Raw genomic sequence first — 24,507 nt, forward strand, 5'->3', positions numbered from 1 at the left:
AGGTGTAGAGGTGAACTAGCAGAGGGTGTGATAAGAGAGATGTTTGTTTGGCATTTCACACTAATACAAGCAGGTCTCCTCTCTTATGCTCCTCAGTTAGAGCCCTCTACTACCATTCTTCAATACTCTCCCAAAAATTTGACATGCAAAATGTTTAAAAATATTATTGGGCGGTGGGGTGAAAGAGGATCATTACCAAGCAAATCTCCAGGATTGACATGATGGAGACTTCCAGTTACTACACACAGTCCTAGCTCTGTACTACTCCATTCCTGGAATCCTGGACAAGTCAACTTTTGTGTAGCACAATTATCATTTGTAACATAGTCATCACTTTTGGGCAGCAGTCAGATCACACCATAACCAAAATGATAACTGACTTTTTTTCCACACGCACAAAAGGGTGAGCAGCAATGTTTTGCATGCCTTGTAATAATCAATGAGTTGCATCCATCCTGGTCTATGACTATAATAATGATTTGATTGATTGATTGATTGATTGATTGATTGATGTGTATCTTGCATAACTTGAGGACTGCCTGTGTTTAAATGTAAGGGTCAGGTTGGAACAGGAACTACTGCTATTTCAGGGGTTTAGTGCAATGGTGCTGGACTGTTCTGGCTCCCTTTAATGGTCTTTCCTGTTTTGTGCAAGACTGAATTACAGTCAAGTGAAATAAAAGAAAAAGAAGTACATAGCTTTCTTTGTGAGGTTTTCCACCTTTGTATTCAAGGTGTAACCGAATGAGCTGCAAGAATTGAGGTGCACAAAACCGATAAAATAATGCAAGCATCACACCATACCATACCCCATTCCTGCTGAAAAAAGAAGCTTAGTGGATGTTTCCTCTGCCAAATGATAACATGTTGAACAGGGAGGATAGCAAAGATAGGGGTGTAAATCAGTGTCTTTGGAATCATGAGCGGCATGCAGACATAATAGAGACAGGACAAGGATTGGCAGTAGGAAATGGGAAATGTCTTGCTGGTGGGTAAAAAATATGGGGGTGGGGAAAGTCAGAGAATTAGAGAGAAAGGGAATAGCAAAAGACAGAAAGCAGACAGCAGGAATAATTGTCTGCCTCTGGAGTGAATGCAGTTCTTAGACACAAAAAAAAGAAAGATCTTTTTCATCTCTTATTTCCCCGCATAAAACAAATGCAAAAGTAGTTGGATCTCAGGGAAGGAGAATCTGTGGCCCAAAACCCAGAGGCCTTGAGCAATGCGGAAGTAGGGAGAAATTACGGGACCTGTAGTAAAATAAAAGTCTGTCTTTTTTACTGCAATTGCCAAGATTATTTCTCACATGCAAGCAAGGGACTGCTTGGGCATGTGGAAAATTACTTTCTTTTTCTTTCTTTTTTTTCTGCCAATTCCTAACCATCTGTGTTCATCAGGCAATGATTCCCACTTATACAAAGCACCAATTAAATCTTCAATTGATCTCGTGTGTAACATTTACTACTCATCCAAATGGATTAAATATGAAAACTGTCCTTTGGCTGTAATCAAAATTGCATGCAAGAATGCATTTATATATAAGGAATTAAGTTAGGCTTCCCATTCTTTGCATCTATCCTATTTAATAAATAATAATTGCTATAATTGTGTTAAGTAATTATTATTTACATGTACATAATTAATATGATCATAAATAATATTTTTCCGCCTATACCCAGGTCCTTGGGAAGGACTCGCTAGCAGTGGACAAAAATGCCAAATCCAGTCCAAATATCTGGCCGGCTGTGCGACGAACCATAATAATATTTTCATTTAATGTGGGCTTATATCTAAGTGGAGTTCAAGACCTACTTTTTTTCCTCTGCAGGAAAGTTGCAACCAATACTCCGGCACTAGCAGCTCAACTTTGAAATGACCTTTAGGGGGTTGGGAAATCAGAAGATAGGAGATAAATATTTATGGTAGGGCTCCAAGGGAACAGACATTGAATTCTATCCAACATTTCCAGACCAGGATAATGTGAAGTCCAACTAACGCCTCCTTGTGTTCAGCTCTTTTCACAACTAATGCAGACCATAGGCTTTATCCTACATGAACAGGAGGAGGAAGACTATACACAGTGTGTTTTTCAACACATATGCCAGGAAGTTCTTCCCTTGCTTTGCTCTGTTTAAATAGCCCAAAGAAAATTTTTAATACTTGGCCATGTTGTTATAATCCAGGTCAGGAGAAGTATAAGAAGGCTTTCTGTCAGAGCCCTTCTTCCCAGGGTTCCCCCATAAAAGAGAATTGTCACAGACTGCCATCAGTCAGGTTGCTTTTCAAAAGACAACTAGACTTTCTTTGTTGTTTTCCTTGAAGACGTTTCACTTCTCATCCAAGAAGCTTCCTCAGTTCTAACTGAACTGAGTTCTAAGTTAGAACTGAAGAAGCTTCTTGAATGAGAAGCGAAACGTCTTCAAGGGGAAAAAAACCAAGAAAGTCCAGTTGCCTTTTGAAAAGCACTTTTGGGATCAACATGACTGAGAATCTCCATAGACATCAGTCAGGCTGTGCACCCTCTGAAACCAACCTGTTTAATTAACTGGGGAATTCCACCCTATATTTCTTCCTTCATCCCAGATCCAGGAAAATAGAAAGGAAGGTGTTAGGGAATCTTCCTGCAAAGTTAAGAAAGTTAAGAAACATATAACTTAACACGTAACAGTAATGATCCTGAAACACAAAGGGTAGCTATACAACTATTCTACCTGATACATGGTAATGCTATCTGAGAAATTACGTTACTGGAACACAAGAGGTAGCTATGCAGCCATGCAAGTGTATAGAAATGAAATGGTGGGAATATTCTAGCTTATCACCCATTAACGCCTTGAATACATTTTCCTGGGCCTCCAGTTTCGATTCTGATAAGTAAACTTTCTTCTTACTCCTTTCTCTTTTATTTCCCCGTTCCCCTTTTTCTTTTTTAAGCAATTATCTCCAAATTCATACACTATAGGAGATGAGGGGAAAACAGCCTCTTGGGGAAGATAACGGTAGCTTTCCCCAGGGACTTTTCTATGATGCCCTGGACCAGCAAAGGAGATATTGTCTAGGTCAGACATATCCAACCCACAACTCATGGGCTACATGGAGCCCTGGACAGGTAGTAATGCAGCCTCCCGATAATGTCAAATATAAAAAAATAAAGTTTGTTGTTTATATACTGTGCACTACCTATCCTTACAAACATTTCCCTAACCATTTTGCCAAATTCATAGAAAATAATTCTTGATTAAACACATAAAGAACTGCAGCCAAGTCTATTTATATACTGTATCTACAAATAAATCCTGTCAAAAGGAATATTGTCATTGAAAATCACATTGGATTGAATGGGATTTATTCTTACAAGTCTCAGATACTGAGCAGATTTAAACCTGATTAGTACTTAGATGGAAGATCACTGGAGAATTCTATGGCTGTGGGTTAGACTAAAAAGTCACAAACAAAAATCCTGGAAGACATTTAATTTGGTTACCACAAGCTGAGTTTTGACTCACATGCATAGGATGGATCAATGGGATAAACCACATTTTCAAGCAAAATGCACAGAATTTTGAAAGTTTTCTATTAATTCCATTGGAACCCGATGTTAGCCAGCCATCTCTTTCATCTTTCTAAAAATTATGTTGAAGAGAAAAATAGCACAATAGCAGAATTGCCTTTGAATGGCAATACAAGAAGCCAGACCAAGTAAACCTCATTACATCCACAAGACTTGGAAATCAGTTCATGATTTGAAAATCTGGTGGCATTGAATAAAAGTTGTGCTTGCTAAGTACAAGAAGATGACACAATGTTTATCAAATCTGTATGGCTTTTATGAATATTCCATTGAGTAAGTTGATATTTTTTTTCTTTTTTCTCTGTACATTTTCCTGCTACTTGTTTAAGAACAAGTTGGTCCAGGATAAATACCTTGCCTAACCTAAAGTTGTTCCTGGATTTGGCTCTGGAAACTTGCAGTCAGTATTTTACACGTGTTCTCCATTCTTCTGCTTTGTTGACCCACATCTATCTATCCAACAGTAACTGCAAGGATAATTAAAGGAGCTTATTTTTAATGAAGTGTTTGCCCAGATTGCAGCTTTTGAATTTAAAAAGTAATTTCCATTCCTCTGTAATTTCCAGATAAGCCCTTCCTAGATTGCTGACAGTGTCATTTTCTTATCTCTTCCACAGTACAAGTTCACGATATTGAAATACATTATAACACAACTTATGAATGCCAGAGTAATATGGGCCAATTTTCCTCGAGCCAAATACATTTTATTTACCTATAATTCATTTAAACTCTAGATATCATCGCTTTTATATAGCGATAGAAATTATTACACTTAATATAATTTTAGTGTCTACATTATAATTTAATATAGGCTCCATCCTGGGCCTCACTCATAAATGTTAGCTTGTTTTATAAATGTATTTTAACTTTGACTTAAACTTTATTTTGTTCATTATCTACTAAGATATGGATATAAATATAGATCTATTCACAGAGCACTCTGCCTGTATTGATCTACCACGATAATAAACCGAAATTGAAATTGAAATGTCAGCATAAAACAATGGAAAAACTGTGCAAATATTTAGAATTCCTGGGAGCAATAAAACCATCACCAAAGTAGTTCACATCTGACATTAAAATAACACTGTTTGTAAACCAACAGGGAACATATTTAGCTTTGTGGATCAATCTGTCACTGTCCACAAACACAATTATCAAAGATAAATCTGATTTCCAAAAACCTAAAACTCAAATTTCCTATAGGCTTCAGTAACGCTTAATCCCAGAAGACAAAGTAGTGAGATGCCATCACTACAAGCATGAATTTACAAAAATGCAAAAACTCCATGCATTGAATTGTTGTGTCTTCAAGATTATACCATAGTTTATTAGCCTGCAAGGTTCTACACACCTCTTGGTTGCTGTTGCTGCAATAGGCTGATACATCCACTCTTTTTAGAAATTATTCTTCAATATACCACCGCAGTGTTAAGGACAATTCACAGGAGCAGCTCAAGATTGGGTAAATAACTGTGTTTCAGCCTAACCCAAGGGATCCCCAACCCGGGGTCCATGACCCACTACCAGGCCGTGGCCTATTCGGAATTGGGCCACACGTGGCTGTGCATGCGTGTAATTCAACCTGCACAAGCAGCAGGCTGGTGTGTGTCGCACATATGGACGCTGGCCTGCCATTCACACAAGTCTCCCTCCACCCCCAGCCAGGTTGCAAGTCACAAAGTTTGGAGACCACTGGCCTAACCAAAAGATTCTAGAGAGGCTGTAATTCATTATTAGTTTCTACTGGTTTCAAAATGCCCGATTACAATCCCACCACTTTCAGAAAGTTTGGGGCTTGTAGCCAGCTAAAAAGTTCAGAAGAAGTTTTATTCTTTTCAATTCATCCAAAATAAAACTGGTCTGGACTGCGTAAAAAACCAGATGAGCAACTGATGGCAGATTTCCCTGTAAAGGTAGTCCTTGACTTATAATGTTTAATTTAGTGACCAAAGTTACATCACTGGAAAAAGGGACATGACCGTTTTTCACACCATCACAGCAGCATCCCCATGATCACGTGATCAAAATTCAGCCACTTGGCAACTGACTCATATTTATGATAGTTGCAGCGCCCAAGGGTCATGTGACCTTTTTTTGTGACCTTCTGACAATGGGGAAACCAGTTGCGCCTAACAACTGTGTCACTAACTTACCAACGAGCAGCGATTCTCAGTTAACAAAGGTTTCGCTTAGCCACAGAAATGTTGGGACTACCTGTATTTAAAATATTCAGAGGGCGGACCTGCAATCTTCGAAGGCTGCAGCTCTCATTGCCGCAGAAGGCTAAAAAGGCGTCTGAGCTGCAGCTCCCACATGTACTACCTGCCTCGCTGCCTGGTGCCAGACTAAATAAGCCATCTGATCCTAGCCATGCTCAAATACCCCACCCCACCCCGCTCGCGGGGATCTCTCAACCGACGGAGGAGGAGGAAGAGGCAGCAACAACTAACCGGGACACCTGCTGCTGTTCGCGGCCCCACCGCTTTGGAAGGCGGGGCTGGGAGAGCGGCTGAGGTAAGCCACCTCCTCCGTCGGAACTGCTCGAACCTGCGCGAGGCTCTAGTCGGCGTCCAGGAGTGGCGGCGGGAGCGGCGCGCGCGAGTTCTGGGCATTTTCCGTCACTGACCAGGTAGGAAATCTCAGCCGTGACTAACTCGGCTTCTCCGGAATCTCCGGAAAGTTGAGGATTTTTTTCGTCCGGCGGGGAATTACGAGCTTGATTGTAACCAATGGGATATCGTTACGCATATGCTTTGTGAATATGGGGGGAAGGCGTACTAGCTTATTGGATATATTCATAGAAGACTCTTAACCCGGGTATGGTAAATCCCCGCAAAGTGCAATGTTTGTCCGGTGTCAGTGTTGTGCGTTGCTTTGTTTTTGAAGCCTCTCAACCTGGGCAAACTCAGGAGTGTTTGGTTAGGCTGTGGTTATTCTTTTAAAAAACAAATGTCCAGTTCCACCCGGTTAATGGCGACTCAGCACGGCGTACAAAGTTTAAAAAAATAACCCATTCGATAATCGAGCTAATGCAAAGAAATACATATTTCTGAATATATATTCATTTTGAGTCATGGTCCGCTAAAATTGATAGAAGGGAAGGGAAATACCAAAGCTCCTGCGCCATACACGAATCGGGCGCTCGCTTTAAGCACTTTGCTAAACCAAGAAAATACGTTGCTACTCTAGAGTTGGCTTGTTTTAATAGGCTTATTATTTTCAAACCGTTGCAAGTCATAACTAAAATGGCATCGGATCTTACTGGACATTAATGTAGTTTTACGTGAAGAAACACACCTGGTCTCCGAGTCCCGTTCAAAGGAGGGCGGCGATTAAAATGTCAGAGAGGGTATTATCCCAAGTGCAGGCGCCGGGACCGAGAAGGCGCACCGCCTGGGTCCCGTCTTATTCGGGTGGCTCTTTGTTAGCAACGGGACCTGGCGCCCCTCGGACAATGCACGGAGGGTAACAATGGGACAAAAGCGACCCCTCAGCTAGCCAAGCCCCCTTGGGTCAGTGTACTTGCAGGAAGCAGGCGTCTGAACTTGGTCCTTGAGGGCTAAAAGGGAATTGAGTTAAATTGTGGCAGCTTAACCAGTCAGGAGCCACAATTCGTTGGGATCCTTAAAATGCTCATCTGCCTCTTTCGAGCCCCAGTGGAAAAGGGCATCGTTTCTCTGTTGAAAGCGAGGATGCGGTGGTGTCACTGCAGCAAATATATTTGTAATCCAAAACCTTGGAGTAGGAAGTGGGAGGGATGTTTAAAAGCTCAGACGAAAACTTCCAAAACACTTTGAAATATAGACTGGCCTGGAGACGTTGGGCCCGAGTTACTTCCTTTTTTTTTTTTTTTTTTTTTGCCCCTCACCACACTTCAAGGAAGTTCAGGATAACCTTTTCACAACCTTTTCGGTTGTGTTGGACATAGGTAAATAACTGAGAGCAGTTTTCAGAGTGTTGAATTCTAATTGCCATTGTTTTGATCCCTGGCTGTTTTGAAAGGATGATGGAAGATGGGATCAGCAATGTATCTAGAACCGTGTTTCTTTATCTTGGTAGCTTGAAGATGTGTGGACTTCAAATCCCAGAAATTCCCCTGGCTGGGGAATTCTGGGAGTTAAAGTCCACACATCTTCAAGCTGCTAAAATGAACAATGAGGGTTAGAGCTTGTGTTTTTTCTCATAATTCTGGGAGGGGCGAACTAAATGAAATAGGAAATTATTAGAATCTTCCAAAATAAGACATTGTGGAAGAAGATTTTACTAATTTAAATCTTTGAATGTTGTGGCATCACAGAACAGTAGAAATGTTCTTGCAATAATATAAAATTGGGTTCCTACATTCTTAAAATGAGGTTGTTCTTCAAGGATATTAAAAACTACACTTTCTGGCATAGTTCTTTGTTCTTTTCTTTCTTTAAATGATGATGATGATTAAGGTTGACATTCTATTTCATTAGTTCTGTTCAATCTATCTAAATTTTGTTAATCTGGTTAATATGATAAAATTCACAAAAACATTGTGAACGTGCATTTTTAGAAAAAGTTGCTGGGAGAGTTATATAAAACCAAGAAGGAGGTGGTGTCCTGTTGGGATCTAATGCTTCAGCTGAATTTAACTAGTAAGAAATAAAATACATACAGCTAATCCTCAATTTACAACCACAATTAATCCCAAACTTTCTGTTGCTAAGCAAGGCAGTTGTTAAATGAGTTTTGCCCATTTTATGACCTTTTTGCCACCGTTGTTAAGCAAATCACTGCAGTTATTAAGTGAATCATGGGGTTATTAAGTGGACCTGGCTTCGACCATTGACAGCTTGACAGAAGCTGGCTGGGAAGATTACAAATATATGACGTTAGGACAATGCAGCTGTCATAAATAAATGCCAGTTGCCAAGCATCTGACTTTAACCCCATGCTGCAACAGTCATAAGTGTGAAAACTAGTCATAAGCCATTTTTCAGTGCCTTTGTCATTTTGAACAGTGATTAAATGAATAGTTTAATTACAGTCACTCATGCCCTTGTCACCTCACGTCTGGACTACTGCAATGCGCTCTACATGGGGCTACCCTTGAAAAGTATTCGGAGACTACAGTTGGTCCAGAATGCAGCCGCGCGAGTGATAGTGGGTGCTCCTCGGTACACCCACGTTACACCTATCCTCCGTGAGCTGCACTGGTTGCCTATTGGTCTCCGGGTCCAATTCAAGATATTGGTTATTACCTTTAAAGCTCTATATGGCTCAGGGCCAGGCTATTTGCGAGACCACCTACTACCTCATAGTTCCCTTCGTCTGGTTAGATCCCACAGGCTGGGCCTCCTTCAGGGCCCGTTGGCCAAGCAGTGCCATTTGGCGGGGCCGCGGGGGAGGGCTTTCTCTGTGATAGCGCCCACGTCTTGGAACCAGCTCCCCCCGGAGATTAGGACCGCTCCCACCCTGTTGGTTTTCCGCAAGCTGCTTAAGACCTGGCTTTTCCGGCAGGCCTGGGGTTTATAAAATCTGACCCCTGGATGACTGTTATTGTATTGTTTGTTTTTGTCATGTTATATGGTGTTTTTTATTGTTAGCCGCCCGGAGTCCTGCGGGAGTGGGGCGGTTTATAAATTTTAAAAATAAATAAATAAATAGTTTTAAGTCAAGGATTACCTGTATATTGACTGTGATATACAGAAGTACTTCTAAATGTTTGCTTGGGGATGCAACACATCACTTAGATGTTAAAAACAAATACAGCAAATTTATGAGTGATTGCTTTTGTGGCTTGCAAACTAGATGGTTTGGAACTTGGTACAGTGCTACAAGTACAAAGATATTATTCTCAGTCTTTAAAAGACACAAAACATTTATTTTGAATGTATCCCAACATGGTTAAGAGGCTGCTATTCTGCATTCAAGGAAAAAAAAAGTAAGCAGGAGCCATTATCAAGCTGAAAAATATTCCTTAACAATGATCCTCCTATGAAATTTAGCCCCTGCAGTCAAGCAGAGTAAAACAATGCTTAGGAGTTGTTAAAGGATGTCTGAAAAGACCGCAAATTGTTAGTTACTTAATAGATTGTTGTGTGTTTTATTGCCAGACAGTGGGAGAAATGCTTGTGGAATCTTCTGCCTCAGGTGTCAAAATAATATCACCAGCCTTGGGTGTTGTGTCTCCACAATGTGTCTATGCATGCTTGTGCACATGTCCACCTCAGGGAGCAAACATTCTAGAACTGGCCTGTTAGGAGATCAGATTAGATTTCCAGGAGCTGATTCATCATATCAAAAGTGAACAGAGGAGCCTGTTGTTGTTTTCCCTTCCAGCGTCTTTAGCCAGGTTAAGCAGACTCAAATTTTATTCATTCATGCATGCATACATTTATTCATTCATTTAACAAATGTATATAGCTGCCCCTCACATAATGACACAGTGACTCTGGGCAAGTACAACAAAGCTAAACAATATATAGAAAACATTATTAGTGTTGTTGTTGTTGTTTTAAAATGTTAAAACTCTAAAATAAAGCACAAAGCTAAAAGAGAAAAAATATATTGGGTGAGGAGCAGATGTTAATAACAATGAGGGCACCTCAGTATTTCACCATGCTCTTAGAGAACAGTGACACAAGAAAATATATATATATATATTTCCCTTGTTTTTAAATTTTGGAACAAATGTTGGAATTTCCAACAGGGCTATGATTTCTTTAAATGAATATGGTTCCAATTCCTGGGAGCTCAAAGTCACAGTTGATCATCACAATGGAGAAGAACAAAAAGAGATTGCCCTTCAAGTATCAGGGGAGCTTCATGTCGGAGGGTTGATGCTCAGACTTGTGGAACAAATTGGTGAGTATAGTGTTTTTAAAGGACAGAAGAATTCAGGCAACCTGAAGCAACCCCAAACGAATAAAGGAGAGAGAGAAAGAGAGAGAGGGAGAGAGAGAGAGAGAGAGAGAGAGAGAGAGAGACCTTAATAATATTAAAAACACGAATCCCGGGTATACACATAACATGGAATAGATAAAAAACGATCACCAGGATAAAATCATAAAGCTGTTTAATCTTGCAAAAGTACTGAGCTTTCGTCAGCCACGCTGCCGACATTGTCAGAGTATAAAATGCTGGATCCGGGATATAGATAGATAGATAGATAGATAGATAGATAGATAGATAGATAGATAGATAGATAGATAGATAGATAGATAGATAGAGGAGCAGCTCATTCTATACTGTATATACAAGTGAAATTGGAACCTCCCAAGTAATATACATATTTTGGGGTGTTTTGAACTCATGTCCCAGAAAGCAGATAGCAAAAAAAAAAACTGCTTTTCCATTCATTATTTACTTTTCACATTTTTGAACCACTCACCTCCCTCAGGGTGGGAGGGAGCTACTGAACAGACATCATGGGCTATTGATACTGGGCTTCTAGTGAGGAAGCCTTCTAAGAAAATCTAAAAGCTCTGCAGGTTTCTGCATAACACATCACTTATACAACTGCCCATTTACCGCAACTTGTTTCATGCTGTTATGTCTACAACCATATTAAAAACATCTACTGGGAACAACCCAGACAGCATATATTTGGAGTGTTACGGAGGTCATAACAAGGAAGGGCTGATTTATAAGACAAGCCAGTATCACATATTAAGTCAGATTTTAGTATTTATATATAGCAGGCATTGATTTAATGCCATCAGTAGGCAGAATAAAAAGTGAGAATAGAAATTATGGGTTGCATAATTTCTATTTATAGTTGTTTCTATTTATAGTAAAACACAAGAAAAAAAGGGCAAATGTTAAGCCCAGGATGATTATGTGTCATCAAGCCAGTGCTGACTGTTCACAACCACATTTTCTCCAGGATGCTCTGACCCCAATTCCCAATCTTCCAGTCTTTGAATAGTATATCCATCACCACTGTACTGGTTAAGATATAGAAGATACCCAAAGCCACCTAATCCATCAGACAAAGTCAGTAAATTATAGATAGGCTGAGGGCTAGTATTTGTTAGATTTGTATCTCACCTTTGTGTAAAACTTCCAAGGTAGGCATAAGTAGGTCCTTCTCCCACTTTTCCCAATAACCACCCATGAGGTAAGTTGGAAACATTAGATACAGAAAATCACTTCTAACCTGGTGAGGGCCTGTTGCTTTCTCTGCCTTTTTTTAAGGCTAGATAGCTTACAAATGGTTCTAACGGAATACATATTGTCAGTGGTGGGATTCAAATATGTGAACAACCAATTCTCTGTGTGGATGCCGCTTCCGGAAGTCCATTCTAGGCCTGGGCAACAAAAAATTAGCTACCGGTTCTGACAAAGTAGTGCGAACCGGCTGAATCCCACCACTGCATATCGTGTATAACCAGGTCCTCAGCTCTGTGGTATTTTTCAGAAGAAGCATTTGCGGTATCCTTTTCAAAATTCCTGCTTTGCTTTATTTTTCCTTTTTTTACGTTTTTTTTTTTTTTAGGGGTATCACAAGATTGGTCAGACTATGCGCTTTGGTGGGAACAAAAGAAATACTGGCTTCTGAAAACTCATTGGACCCTAGACAAATATGGAGTGCAAGCAGATGCCATACTCTTGTTTACCCCTCAGCACAAAATTCTTCGCCTTCGCTTACCAAGTATGAAAACTGTGAGACTGAATGTCAGCTTCTCCTCCGTAGTATTCAGGGTTGTCGGGGACATCTGCAAGAGCCTTGGTGAGTGGTCTTCATCTATTCTGCCCTGATGTGCTTCCGGCACATGTTGTAACTGATGTCCAGATGGTCTGTCTTGGGAATGTTCCACTTTATGTCCAAATTCTCATGGAACACTGTTTCCAACAGTAACTGAAGCATAACTGGATGATTTGATGAACGTGGTCCATTTAGTATGGGGATACTTGTGAGCTTTTCAATGAACTAATAAGGTTATTAGTAATAAGGATAGTCAGCTTCTTCATTACTTTCATAAATATTCCCTTATATTTCCCTAAGTATGAGAACCAGTGTGTTGTAGCGGTTAAGGCACCAGGCTAAAATCTGAGTTTTAGTCCCATATTAGGCACGAAAGTTGGCTGGATGATCTTGAGCCAGTCACTCTCTCTCAACCCTAGGAAGGAGGCAATGGCAAATCATTTCTGAAAAACCTTGCCAAGAAAACTGCAGAAACTTGTCCAGGTAGTTGGCAGGAGTCAGCACTGACTTGAAGACACACACACACACAAAAAATCTTTAAGTAAATCAGAAATTAATCCCTTCATATTCATAGTGATGGCTTTCACCATGCATCATGTTCACCCATTCCAAGCTTATCAACCACATCACTTTCAGACGCAGCCTTCACTGCTACAAAACAGCAGCCCCAATGAGATATGAAGACGTATTGCTTCTCTCTCTTTGGAAGATCTGCCTTCTAGTTTATGAGAAAATAGATTTTGTTCAACAATCGTAATATATTGAACATTTTTCATATAACACTGAGTCACTTATTTTTTCCATTACTATGTTTTTATAGCAGGTCCAAGATATAAGTTATTGCCTGCTTGATCAAGGTGCCCATCTACTTCTAATCGAACTGTGATTGAATTTTGCTTCAACCGGGCATCTTCCCACATTGAACAGCCAGATGCAGAAGAGAAGAGGGCTCTTGAATTTTTAACATTTCAGTACAAGTACCTTGTCATGCAAATTATAGTTGGTGGCTAGAGCACTTCCATACCATGGGCATATGGAACACAGCCTCTCTGCTTCTTTTAAGCCTTTTATCTATGGAATTCTCTCCTGGAATTCTAAGACAATGTAACCAGATCCTCACATCTGAAAGTTAACCAGGTTGAGGAAAGGACAGTTGCTGTGTATTACCGGTTCAAGATCCTAAAGTTTGTATATTTGAGTTACAATTCTAAAATCCATTGAAAGTAAAAGGAAAATGAAAGCAAAATGTAGGCTGTGCAAGATAGTAGTTTGATTTTTAAGGACAGTTTAGCTCAGCTCTTCAGCTCCATTGATAGCTTGAGAAATTATTCTAACCATTTTATTATGATTTTTTTAAAAAAAAAAAAGGGGGGGGAGGGTTTCAGATCAGCAGCCTTGAGAGAAATTGCCATTGCATCCTGCATTCTCTCAAATATAAAGAAAATAGGATTTTGGCTGAATAAGACCAATGCCCAATAACTTTTGTTCATACGAATGTAACAATCAATGAAAAAAGTATTTGGAGCTTATTTTACCCAAAGCAAATCACTCGTTTTATTCTGAGGTATTTCTGCATAGTTGTCCATTACTGCTTATTGTTTTCACCCACTCGAGAGGAACATCAATTACATGTTTTAAAAAGCACAGCAAGATGTGTCTACACATATCTCAGGATGAAGGGGAGGCAGGATAGGACTCGCAGTGCAAAGAGCCATTCCTACTGTACGTGAGACTCTTATCAGTTAGAAGAATCATCATTCACAAGAGGAAGTAATACAAGACCTTTGATCAGGAAGACATCCATCTAGACAAGGCCTGAGGCCTTATTTTGCATGCTTTTGCAGGCCCCCAAATCACATGGTATCATTTAATGGTAAAGCCCCAAAACAGCCACAAGATTCCCTGCCCGTGTTCAGTGGAAACCTTTAAAAACCCCAAAATGTGTTTGAAACTCCTGAACATGGATAATTGCACAGTCAGGTTGTTGATTCCTAATGCGACATTGGATAGTCGCTCTGTAGTCTTGGTCCCTGTAATGTAACAACAGTATTTATTTTGTTTCGGCTCTCAAATACAATTAGTCACCCAAAGTTAGAATGAAAGGGACAGAAAGTACCTTGTAGATCATCTAATCAAGGATCCCCAAACCCTTCACCTCATCAACCCCTTCATAAAGTTTCAGATTATTCATCAACACACACACACCCCAAGACACCTATATTAAAATAATTTAATAAATACTACTTTAATGGTACTATGAATAACAACAACAACAATGGACCTTTGAGGACCAATAGTGACCCTGAGAACTCTCATCTAGTCTAAACCTTGTCAAGCAAGGAATTCTGGACTGAGATAATCTTGTGTGTGTAATTTTGCTCCCTTCCTTCCCATCTTTTATGATTTTTAGTGTTAATATTTATTGTTTTGATATTTTAATCTTTCATCTTATTTTTACATAGTTGTATGCCTCCTAGAGTCACCCCTTGGTGAAAAGGGTGGCCTACAAATTTAATAAATAAATAAAATCCATAATTGCAGCATGCCTGACAAACCATCAGCCTCAAACATCACCAACAAAGAGGAGTCTATAATCTATCTTGTGTATTTGATATTGATTGAATTTTTAATGTCATGAGTTCTGTTAGTTGATCTTGATAAATAAAACATATCTGTAAGATAAAAATAAGTTATGGTTCTATAGATAAATCTATTTATTTACAGCTGTACGTTAAAGAGCAGAAAGTTCTAAAATAATTGTAGTGGACTTATTGCATTACCTTCATACTGATTTCCAGGTTCAGAGGTCTTCGAACTCAATAGTTTGAGCCAATGTTGAGGATTGCTGTTTTAAAATTATGAAGTTGTACACAAGCATAATTTCAGTTTATCAATGTACACCTCCACAATGATATGCTACATTTTCTGCAGATGGAATGTATCACCTCAAGCCATATTAGCAGCTGCGCAATTCGCAATATAAATTCCTAGCACATGTCTGTAAACACACTACAATTACAATGATTAAAGCCTTGGGTATTGCTTAACCAGGAATTTATCTCTGAAATATTCCTAACCACAAATAAGACTTGTACCAGCCTGCAGAAAAGGATTGTAGGTGTATGTAGATGAGTACATGTGTGGATATGACTGTAGTGACAGAATAAAATATTGCTTTCTATAAATGCTATAGAAGTCTTCTGTAGCACAAGTACTAGCCACTGATTCATTTGCTAGGTATGAGAAAATCAAATCAAAATCATTCTTTCATAGATAAAAGATCATGTTTTTCTTCACATGTGCAAATATAACTGCAAATAACACCTCAGTGAATTGTATTATTTGAACAGGAAATGGCCTGCTAAGAGTTATTCAGCTATCACCACTTTAGATGAAAATGTGAGTGAGGTAGATAAAGTTAGGGATCTGTGTAGAACAGCAAGGAATGGCTTGCTGAGTTTTAACAAGCACACTGTAGATGACATGATTGAATGAATTCTGGCTTTTTCATAACCTGAGAATATTGTTGATTTGCTGGAGATTAGCAGAATAGAATGCCTTTTTTTCTAGATGGAAAGAATAGGAATTATGGGGTAACAACACTGGAAGTTCCTAGGCTTGAAAAGACCATAAAAGAGAGACAGATGGATAACTGAGTAGATGTCTGACTGGCTGAAGTGAGAAGATACAGCAAAAAGGATCTGCAAAATAGGTTTTTAAAATGAACTTCTACCTTGACAGCATAGTTCTCCAGAGATCTCATAATTGCTTACTACCTATAAATTCAGATGATAATCATTAAACTCTTTCTTAAAACATAAATGGTACAGATAACATGAAAAAGCAGCTGCAATTGCCTTTCCATTTAAAACCTCTCTCAGCTCCCCAAAAGTCTGCTATGCCCCTTTGCCATTTGAATCTGAGCTCATATTACAGTTGAAAAGAAATAGGAAGAACTAGAGCTTCATATCATGGCCATTTTTACTCTAAAGTAGCTGCCATCAACTTGGTACCTTACAGATATATTGGCCTTCAGGTTCCTGGATCTTGAGACAGTCAATCTCTAAACTATATAATGCTACTTCTGTCGATCTTAGCATGCAAGAGGGTTCAGGTGAAAGTTGTAGAGGCAAGCGTCTGTTTTATCTACTACTTACTTGTAGATTACCTGGAACTGTTAATTAGTGGCTATTTACTAAAGTATTGTAAAAGTAAATATCCTTTGAATTGAACGCAAATTTGACTTTTATGGGCACTTTTTTGGTAATCATACTTAAGTGATTGATCCCTGCTTTATATACTCAAAAAAATAAAGGGAATGCAAATGTATAGGACCCTATACGTTTGTGTTCCCTTTATCTTTTTGAGCAGTATATATATATATATATATATATATATATATATATATAGAGAGAGAGAGAGAGAGAGAGAGAGGAGACATATATATGAAATTCTGTTGCCTGCTCTCAAAAGAAAGTGTATATTCTACCCGTACACATATATAACACACACATAACCCATGCTATTATACATACACACAGACATATATATGTGTGTGTGTGTGTGTGTGTGTGTGTGTGTGTGTGTATGTATGTGTTGTGTGTATATATATATATATATATATATATATATCTATAATATATATATTATAGATGAAAATAAAAATGAGCACCAGGGTAATAAAAACTATAAAAGTTTTTAATAAATTAAAACTATAAAAGTTTTAAAAAGCGCCAAGCTTTCGCCGTCACCTGCCGGCATCCTCAGGGCTGGCGCGCCAGAGAATGAGAAGGTCTTTTATAGGCGTGTCGAGGTCTGCGCCCGGCTCCTCGATCTTGTTATCGGGCCTAATTGGTTCAGCCAACATGCACTGACAGGATTCTCCACTTTGGGAGCAATCACCCGATGGCCCATAAAGCCAGTTGTGTCAGGACGCTATTCAAACGAGTGGAGACACATTGCAGCACCGTCAGAGCTAAAAAGGAAGAGAGAAACCACCTCTTCCAAATATGTAGACGTAATGGCTACCCGGTTAAATTTATTAATCAGTTCAGGAAACCACCTGGACTCCGGGGTAACCCAGTATCCCAAGAATCCATGCCTCAAGCCACCACACACATTGCACTCCCCTATATCCACAATGTATCAGAAGCCACAGCTAGGATCCTGGCACCATATAAAATACAGGTGGCCCATAGACCCAACCAAACACTGCGGGCGGCAATAATGCGCCCTAAGGACCCGCTCCCCAGCATCGAAAGATCGGCAGCCGTCTATAGGATTGACTGTATGGACTGCCAATGCAATTATATTGGGGAGACTGCTAAACGCATCAAGACCAGGGTCCATGAGCACGAACTGGCAGTGAGAAGGAGAGATTGCCACTCCCAAATATGGGCCCATACGGTGGATCTGGGCCACAGGTTTAATTTTAGTGGCGTCAGTGTATTGGCAAATGATAGTACCAAAGGGGGCCGCCTTCTTAGAGAGGCATGGCTCTCGGACAGCAAATCCATTAATAGGCATATTGACCTATGTCCGTCCTATTTGGCCTTAAGATCATGGAGTGCCAATAACCAGCGGCAACACCCCCGATGGCCCAATAACAACTTGGGCAGCACCCGAACCACCCAACAAACCATGAGCAATTTGGAGGAAGGAAAGCAATCGCGAGATACTTCGACCACCCCCGTGAGACTACTGCAATCCCAGAAGATTAGGGGGGTGATAAGAACCAGGATTCGGCCCCCTGGCAGCAAAGAGGAGACGAGAGAAGATACGGCAGGTGGAAGTGCGGATGAATCGCCAAACGCAACGGCCCGCCCATACATCAAAAGAAACATCACGGCTGATCCGGAAAGGAGGAGAAGAACCCCTCATGCAGCCGGAGCGACTAGCTCTAATAAGGATAAACCACGGGGGGTGGTTGACGAAGAACCCTCGCACACCGTTATAGAGGAGGAGGGAAGATCGGAGAGCGGCAGGGTACGGAAGATCGAGCCGTCACACCCCCTACCTGATGGTCCTGAGGACTCCCATGGAATACAAGCGAATGCTCTTAATAATGTAAAAAAGGGGAGAACTGAGGAAGAGCGCTGCAACCAGGAGGGACGCGGCTTGATTGCTGCGTACACACCCCCTGGACCGGACACCCGGAGTAGGACACGCGCAGGACAGCTTGGCATGACAACTAATAAGAGACGATCGCACACCGTTATAGAGGAGGAGGGAAGATCGGAGAGCGGCAGGGTACGGAAGATCGAGTCGTCACACCCCCTACCTGATGGTCCTGAGGACTCCCATGGAATACAAGCGAATGCTCTTAATAATGTAAAAAAGGGGAGAACTGAGGAAGAGCGCTGTAACCAGGAGGGACGCGGCTTGATTGCTGCGCACACACCCCCTGGACCGGGCACCCGGAGTAGGACACGCGCAGGACAGCTGGGCATGACAACTAATAAGAGACGATCCCTCCACCTTGCGGAACATCCCCCCACATTGCACCGGACCCGTAGCAACTTACGAGACCAACAGGATGACGGACACATTAAAAATGAAAGTATTGAGACCGGAAATGAATATGATCCTAAAAGTAACAACTGGACAAGATATGGTGGAGAAAGGAATGTGGAATGTGCACTACCACCTGAGCCTAAGGGGAGGTTAGAATATAAAGGCAACCGAAATAACTGCAATTGCCATCTAGCTAATCCAGAGTTGGGAGAATTGGAGACGGATGAGGATAAAAATGCAACCAAAAAGAGAAAAGAAGCACAGGTTAATTGCACGCGGCTGAACCAATTAGGCCCGATAACAAGATCGAGGAGCCGGGCGCAGACCTCGACACGCCTATAAAAGACCTTCTCATTCTCTGGCGCGCCAGCCCTGAGGATGCCGGCAGGTGACGGCGAAAGCTTGGCGCTTTTTAAAACTTTTATAGTTTTAATTTATTAAAAACTTTTATAGTTTTTATTACCCTGGTGCTCATTTTATATTTTCATTATGAATATTCCCAGGGTTCATATTTTTAACCTTTTTAATCGCATATATATATATATATATACACATATATACACATATATATATATGTATGTATATGTTTGTAGGTCTTTGGTTGTTCGGGTTTTCTCCCGCGTAAAATTGGAAGTGTCTTGGCGACGTTTCGACGAAGTCCCATTCTTCATCTTCAGGCTGGTGTTTTCAGCTTCGTGCTTTGAGCAGCAATGTGTGGTCTTAGCTGTTTCTTCCTTTTAACTGCCAGTGGGGGTATGAACTGATTGGGTGGGAGCTTGGCTGGGTTCTGATTGGGTGGAGGTGTGTTCTGAATGGTTAGGGGCTTGGCTGTGCTCTGATTGGCTGGGGGAGTGTTCTGTTTGGTTGTGCTCAGGTTAGTCTGAGTTGCAGAGGGATTTGAGATTTTGGGCTGCCTTCTTATTTTTTGGCTTCGCGTTCGTGGTCGTGCTTCTTCTTCATGGAGGGTGTCAGTTTGCTTCATGTATGGATTGGGGGGGTTTAAAGTGGCTAATGATGCAGCTGTGGTCTGGCTTCTGGTTTGTGGTCGTGCCTCGTCATCGGTGTAGCTTTGGGTTTGTTTTTTGCGTGGATGTGTGGTGGTGACCTCCTGTGTGGTTTTTGTGAGTGTGGGTCTGGTATCATTTTTTGTGTTAGGGAGTCGTTTGTCAATAAGGGCGGGTTTCCAATGGCTGGTAGGCGGGAGGTATCATCTCGCTTGTTCATGCTGTGTGGGCGTTTTTCTATCTCGATGGCTTCTCTGATTATTCTGTTATTAAAATGTTCACTTTTGGCAATGGTTCGGGTATTTTTAAAGTCAATTTCGTGTCCTGTGGCTTTAAGGTGTTGGACCAGGGAAGATGTTGGTTCCTCTTTTTTGACTGATTTCTTATGTTCTTCAATGCGTGCACTTATTCTTCTGTTGGTTTGTCCGATGTATATGGTGGGACAAGTGGTGCATGGGATTTCGTATACTCCTTGATTTTCTAATTCAATTTTATCTTTGGGGTTTCTAAGGGTGGTGGATATTTTTCTGTTTGTGCAGAATGCTGTTTTGATGTTGTGTTTATGGAGGATCTTACTGATTCTGTCTGTGGTGCCTTTTATGTATGGGAGGAGGGCTTTGCCGTTTTCTTGTTCTTTGTCTTGGATTTTAGTGGGGGTTTCTTTTTGGATTAGGTTTGTAATCTTATTTCTATGGAATCCATTGGATGTTAGTACATTGGCGAGAGTGTGTAGTTCGGGTTTTAGGTGTTGTTCGTCAGCTAAGCGTTTTGTTCTGGAGATGAGTGTCTTGGCTACAGAGTTGATCTGTGCTGGGTGGTGGTGTGAGAGAGCGTGCAGATAGCGGTTTGTGTGTGTTTTCTTCTGGTAGATGGTGTGTCCTAGGGAGCCATTGGATTTCTTGTAGACTAAGACATCCAGGAAGGGAAGTTGGTTGTTAGTTCTGTTTCCATGGTGAACTGTATTTTGGGGTGTAGGCTGTTGAGGTGTGTGAGGAAGTTGTCCAGTTTTTCTTTCCCATGTGGCCAGATTATGAAGGTGTCGTCTACGTATCTGATCCAGATTTGGGTTTTCTAGAGCTTGGGTTTCAAAGTGTTCCATGTAGAGGTTGGCAATGACAGGTGAGAGGGGTGATCCCATGGGTGCTCCTTCTGTTTGTTTGTATTTTTGTCCATTATAGATGAAGTATGTGTTGGATAGGCAGTGGTTGGTCAGATCTAAGATGTGTTTGGGGGGGTTATATTTGTTTTGAATAGCTGTCAAGGCTTCTTTGATAGGCACTTGGGTGAAGAGGGATATGACATCGAAGCTCACTAGTAGGTCGCTGGGCTGTAAGCTTTGTTTCTTTATGATCTCTATAAACTGGAATGAGTTTTTTACGTGTGAGGTGATGGATTCTGCATAGGGCTGTAGTTGTTTGGCGAGAAATTTGGCTAGGTTTTGTAGAGGTGAGCCTATGGAGCTGACTATAGGTCTGAGTGGGGTTCCTTCTTTGTGTATCTTGGGGAGACCATAGAGTTTGGGCATCTGGATGATTTCTCTCTGGGAATGATTCTTTGCTGGATCTCTTCGCTAATGGGGGAGGCTTTTATTTTGGATCTGGTGGTTTTTTCCAGGTAGGTGGTGGGATCTGTATTTAGGGGTTTGTATGTGGAGTCTTGGAGTAGGTTGGTTAATTTGGTTTGGTAGTCAGATGTGTTCATAACCACCGTGGCGTTGCCCTTGTCTGCTGGTAGGATTATTATGCTGGTGTCTTCTTTCAGGTTACGTAGTGCTGTCTGTTCCTCTTTGGGTAAGTTGCTTTTGGGTGGCTTGCTGGTGCAGAGGATGTTGGTGATTTCGAGTCTGATTCTGTTAGCGTCGTCGGGGTTGATTTTGGTCAGGCTGGTTTCAACTCCACATATAATGGTTTCAGTGGGGATGTGTTTGGGAGCGACTGCAAAGTTGAATCCTTTGGAAAGGACATTGGTTTCGGCTTTGGTGAGGATCCTATCTGAGATGTTATGCACTGTTTGTTTCATGTGTGGCTGTGAGGGAGGAGGGGTTTGTTTCTGGCGTTCTTGTAGTCTTCGGAGTTTGTTGGTGTGTGTATCTGTCTTGAGGGTGGTCTGTGTTTCGGCTCTCCAGATGGCGAGTTGTTTGGATTTGTCCCAAAGTGCGGGGTGGATCTTGTTGCTGAGTTTGAGGTGGAGTGTGAGGAGATCTTTGTTAATTCGGTCTAGGAGGAATCTTTTTGTGTGAAGTTCATTTCTGATTAGGGCCAGTTCTGTTCTTTTCAGGATCCGTTTGGTGGCTGCAGAGTTGGAGTGGAATTTCAGTTGGAAACATGTGGGGATTAGATTTTGATCTCGGCAGTTGCGTAGGAATGCGAGGTCGCATAAAATGGAAGCTCTTTGGACTTCAAGTTTTTCATAGGTCCTGGTCAGATGGTGGATTTCCTCCCCGTAGAGGTTTGATATTTGTTTTCTGAGGTTTTCGCGGGTATTTGTATGTAGACTTTGGTTGTTCGGGTTTTCTCCCGCGTAAAATTGGAAGTGTCTTGGCGACGTTTCGACGAAGTCCCATTCGTCATCTTCAGGCTGGTGTTTTCAGCTTCGTGCTTCGAGCAGCAATGTGTGGTCTTAGCTGTTTCTTCCTTTTAACTGCCAGTGGGGGTATGAACTGATTGGGTGGGAGCTTGGCTGTGTTCTGATTGGGTGGAGGTGTGTTCTGTTTGGTTGTGCTCAGGTTAGTCTGAGTTGCAGAGAAGAACATAAGAACTCAGTCAAAAAAGAGGAACCAACATCTTCCCTGGTCCAACACCTTAAAGCCACAGGACATGAAATTGACTTTAAAAATACCAGAACCATTGCCAAAAGTGAACATTTTAATAACAGAATAATCAGAGAAGCCATCGAGATAGAAAAACGCCCACACAGCATGAACAAGCGAGATGATACCTCCCGCCTACCAGCCATTTGGAAACCCGCCCTTATTGACAAACGACTCCCTAACACAAAAAATGATACCAGACCCACACTCACAAAAACCACACAGGAGGTCACCACCACACATCCACGCAAAAAACAAACCCAAAGCCACACCGATGACGAGGCACGACCACAAACCAGAAGCCAGACCACAGCTGCATCATTAGCCACTTTAAACCCCTCCAATCCATACATGAAGCAAACTGACACCCTCCATGAAGAAGAAGCACGACCACGAACGCGAAGCCAAAAAATAGGAAGGCAGCCCAAAATCTCAAACCCCTCTGCAACTCAGACTAACCTGAGCACAACCAAACAGAACACTCCCCCGCCAATCAGAGCACAGCCAAGCCCCTAACCATTCAGAACACACCTCCACCCAATCAGAACACAGCCAAGCTCCCACCCAATCAGTTCATACCCCCACTGGCAGTTAAAAGGAAGAAACAGCTAAGACGACACATTGCTGCTCAAAGCACGAAGCTGAAAACACCAGCCTGAAGATGACGAATGGGACTTCGTCGAAACGTCGCCAAGACACTTCCAATTTTACGCGGGAGAAAACCCGAACAACCAAAGAACCTACATACAAATACCCGCGAAAACCTCAGAAAACATGTATATATATGTACGTATAATAGCATATATATATGTGTGTTATATATACATATGGGTAGATACACACTTTCTTTTGAGAGCAAGCAACAGAATTTCATTTTTAATGTGGGCCAGTGTGCTCACAGTAAAAAATGACAATAAAGGTTATCTAAATCTAATCTAAGTTTGGGGTCAGTTTTAGGTCACTAACGTAAGGAGAGTGTTGTGTGGTGGAGATTAATACTGGATCATCTCCTTTCTGCTGCTTTTATCAGTTGGGCTAGGTGGAACCTTTTTCCTCTCAGAGGAAACCAAGAGCAACAATTTCTAGCTTCATTAGAATTCTTTCAAGGAAGGTCACCTCTAGACTATATGTTTGATTCTCCTCAAACCTGGTGTTTGAATTAGATCCGCCTGCTTCCATTGTTACTTATCATTAGATAAGTGGTTTAACATTAAGAATTGGTTCCTGGTTGTCTTCCTTTTCACTCCCTGCCCATTTTTCCCCCTCTTGCTGTAAAGTCTTCTTATGCTTATAGACTGTAGGACTAATGCTGTCTTCTTTTATTCATTGTCTCCTTTCTAGCTGGAAAGTGGGGTTTAAATGTTTTCACAGAATAAAGTTAAAGCGAAAGCAGGTGCACTTCCAGTAATCACTAATGTTTTATTTGCCTACTCCATAATCCTGTTTCTCTGCTTCTTGTCCTAGCCACCTTTTTGAAACAAAATACTTTAATGGAAAGGTAATATTCTTCTCTGTTCCATATATTAAAAATTAACCCCATAGCTGATTTAAAAGCAGAGAAATTCCTTTGGTGGTGAAGGAGGTTTGCCTAGTTCTACTTTGCAAAATTATTATTATAGTTGGTCACATCGCCAGCCACATGTTCAGACTGGCTTGGCATTTTTGCCCATCTAGCAAGTCCTTCTCAAGGACTCAGGAGAGGCAGATGTTATTTAATAATATTAAAGATATTATTGCAGGATGTAAATGTTTCCAAGTAAATGATTTTGTCAACGCCAGTGTTGATACTACTACTGTCATCATCATTATCATTATCATGGATCATCGCACAGTCAGCCAGATGTTCAGACTGGATTTGGCATTTTGTCTACCTATCGAGTCCTTACCCAGGACCTGGGATAGGCAGATGTGGATATTTGATGGTATTACA

General features: G+C 41.1%; 1 protein-coding gene across 5 annotated transcripts in view; it reads left to right on the top strand.

The window, feature by feature from the left end:
- Positions 1 to 5,916: 5,916 nt before the first annotated feature.
- FERMT1 (fermitin family member 1) overlaps positions 5,917 to 24,507 on the top strand; it is a 42,287-nt gene continuing 23,696 nt past the window's right edge. The window contains exons 1-3 of one of the 5 annotated variants that reach the window (XM_039359471.1): positions 5,917 to 6,203; positions 10,254 to 10,408; positions 12,042 to 12,275. In XM_039359471.1, coding sequence (XP_039215405.1) covers positions 10,258 to 10,408; positions 12,042 to 12,275 — 385 coding nt within the window. In that variant the 5' untranslated portion in view covers positions 5,917 to 6,203; positions 10,254 to 10,257. The remainder of the gene's footprint in view (positions 6,204 to 10,253; positions 10,409 to 12,041; positions 12,276 to 24,507) is intronic. The other 4 variants (XM_039359470.1, XM_039359472.1, XM_039359474.1 and 1 more) reach the window with 4 other exon arrangements.

The sequence above is a fragment of the Crotalus tigris genome, unplaced genomic scaffold (assembly GCF_016545835.1).
Source record: "Crotalus tigris isolate CLP2741 ecotype Arizona unplaced genomic scaffold, ASM1654583v1 scf7180000019070.2622420, whole genome shotgun sequence".
Taxonomy (NCBI): Eukaryota; Metazoa; Chordata; class Lepidosauria; order Squamata; family Viperidae; genus Crotalus; species Crotalus tigris.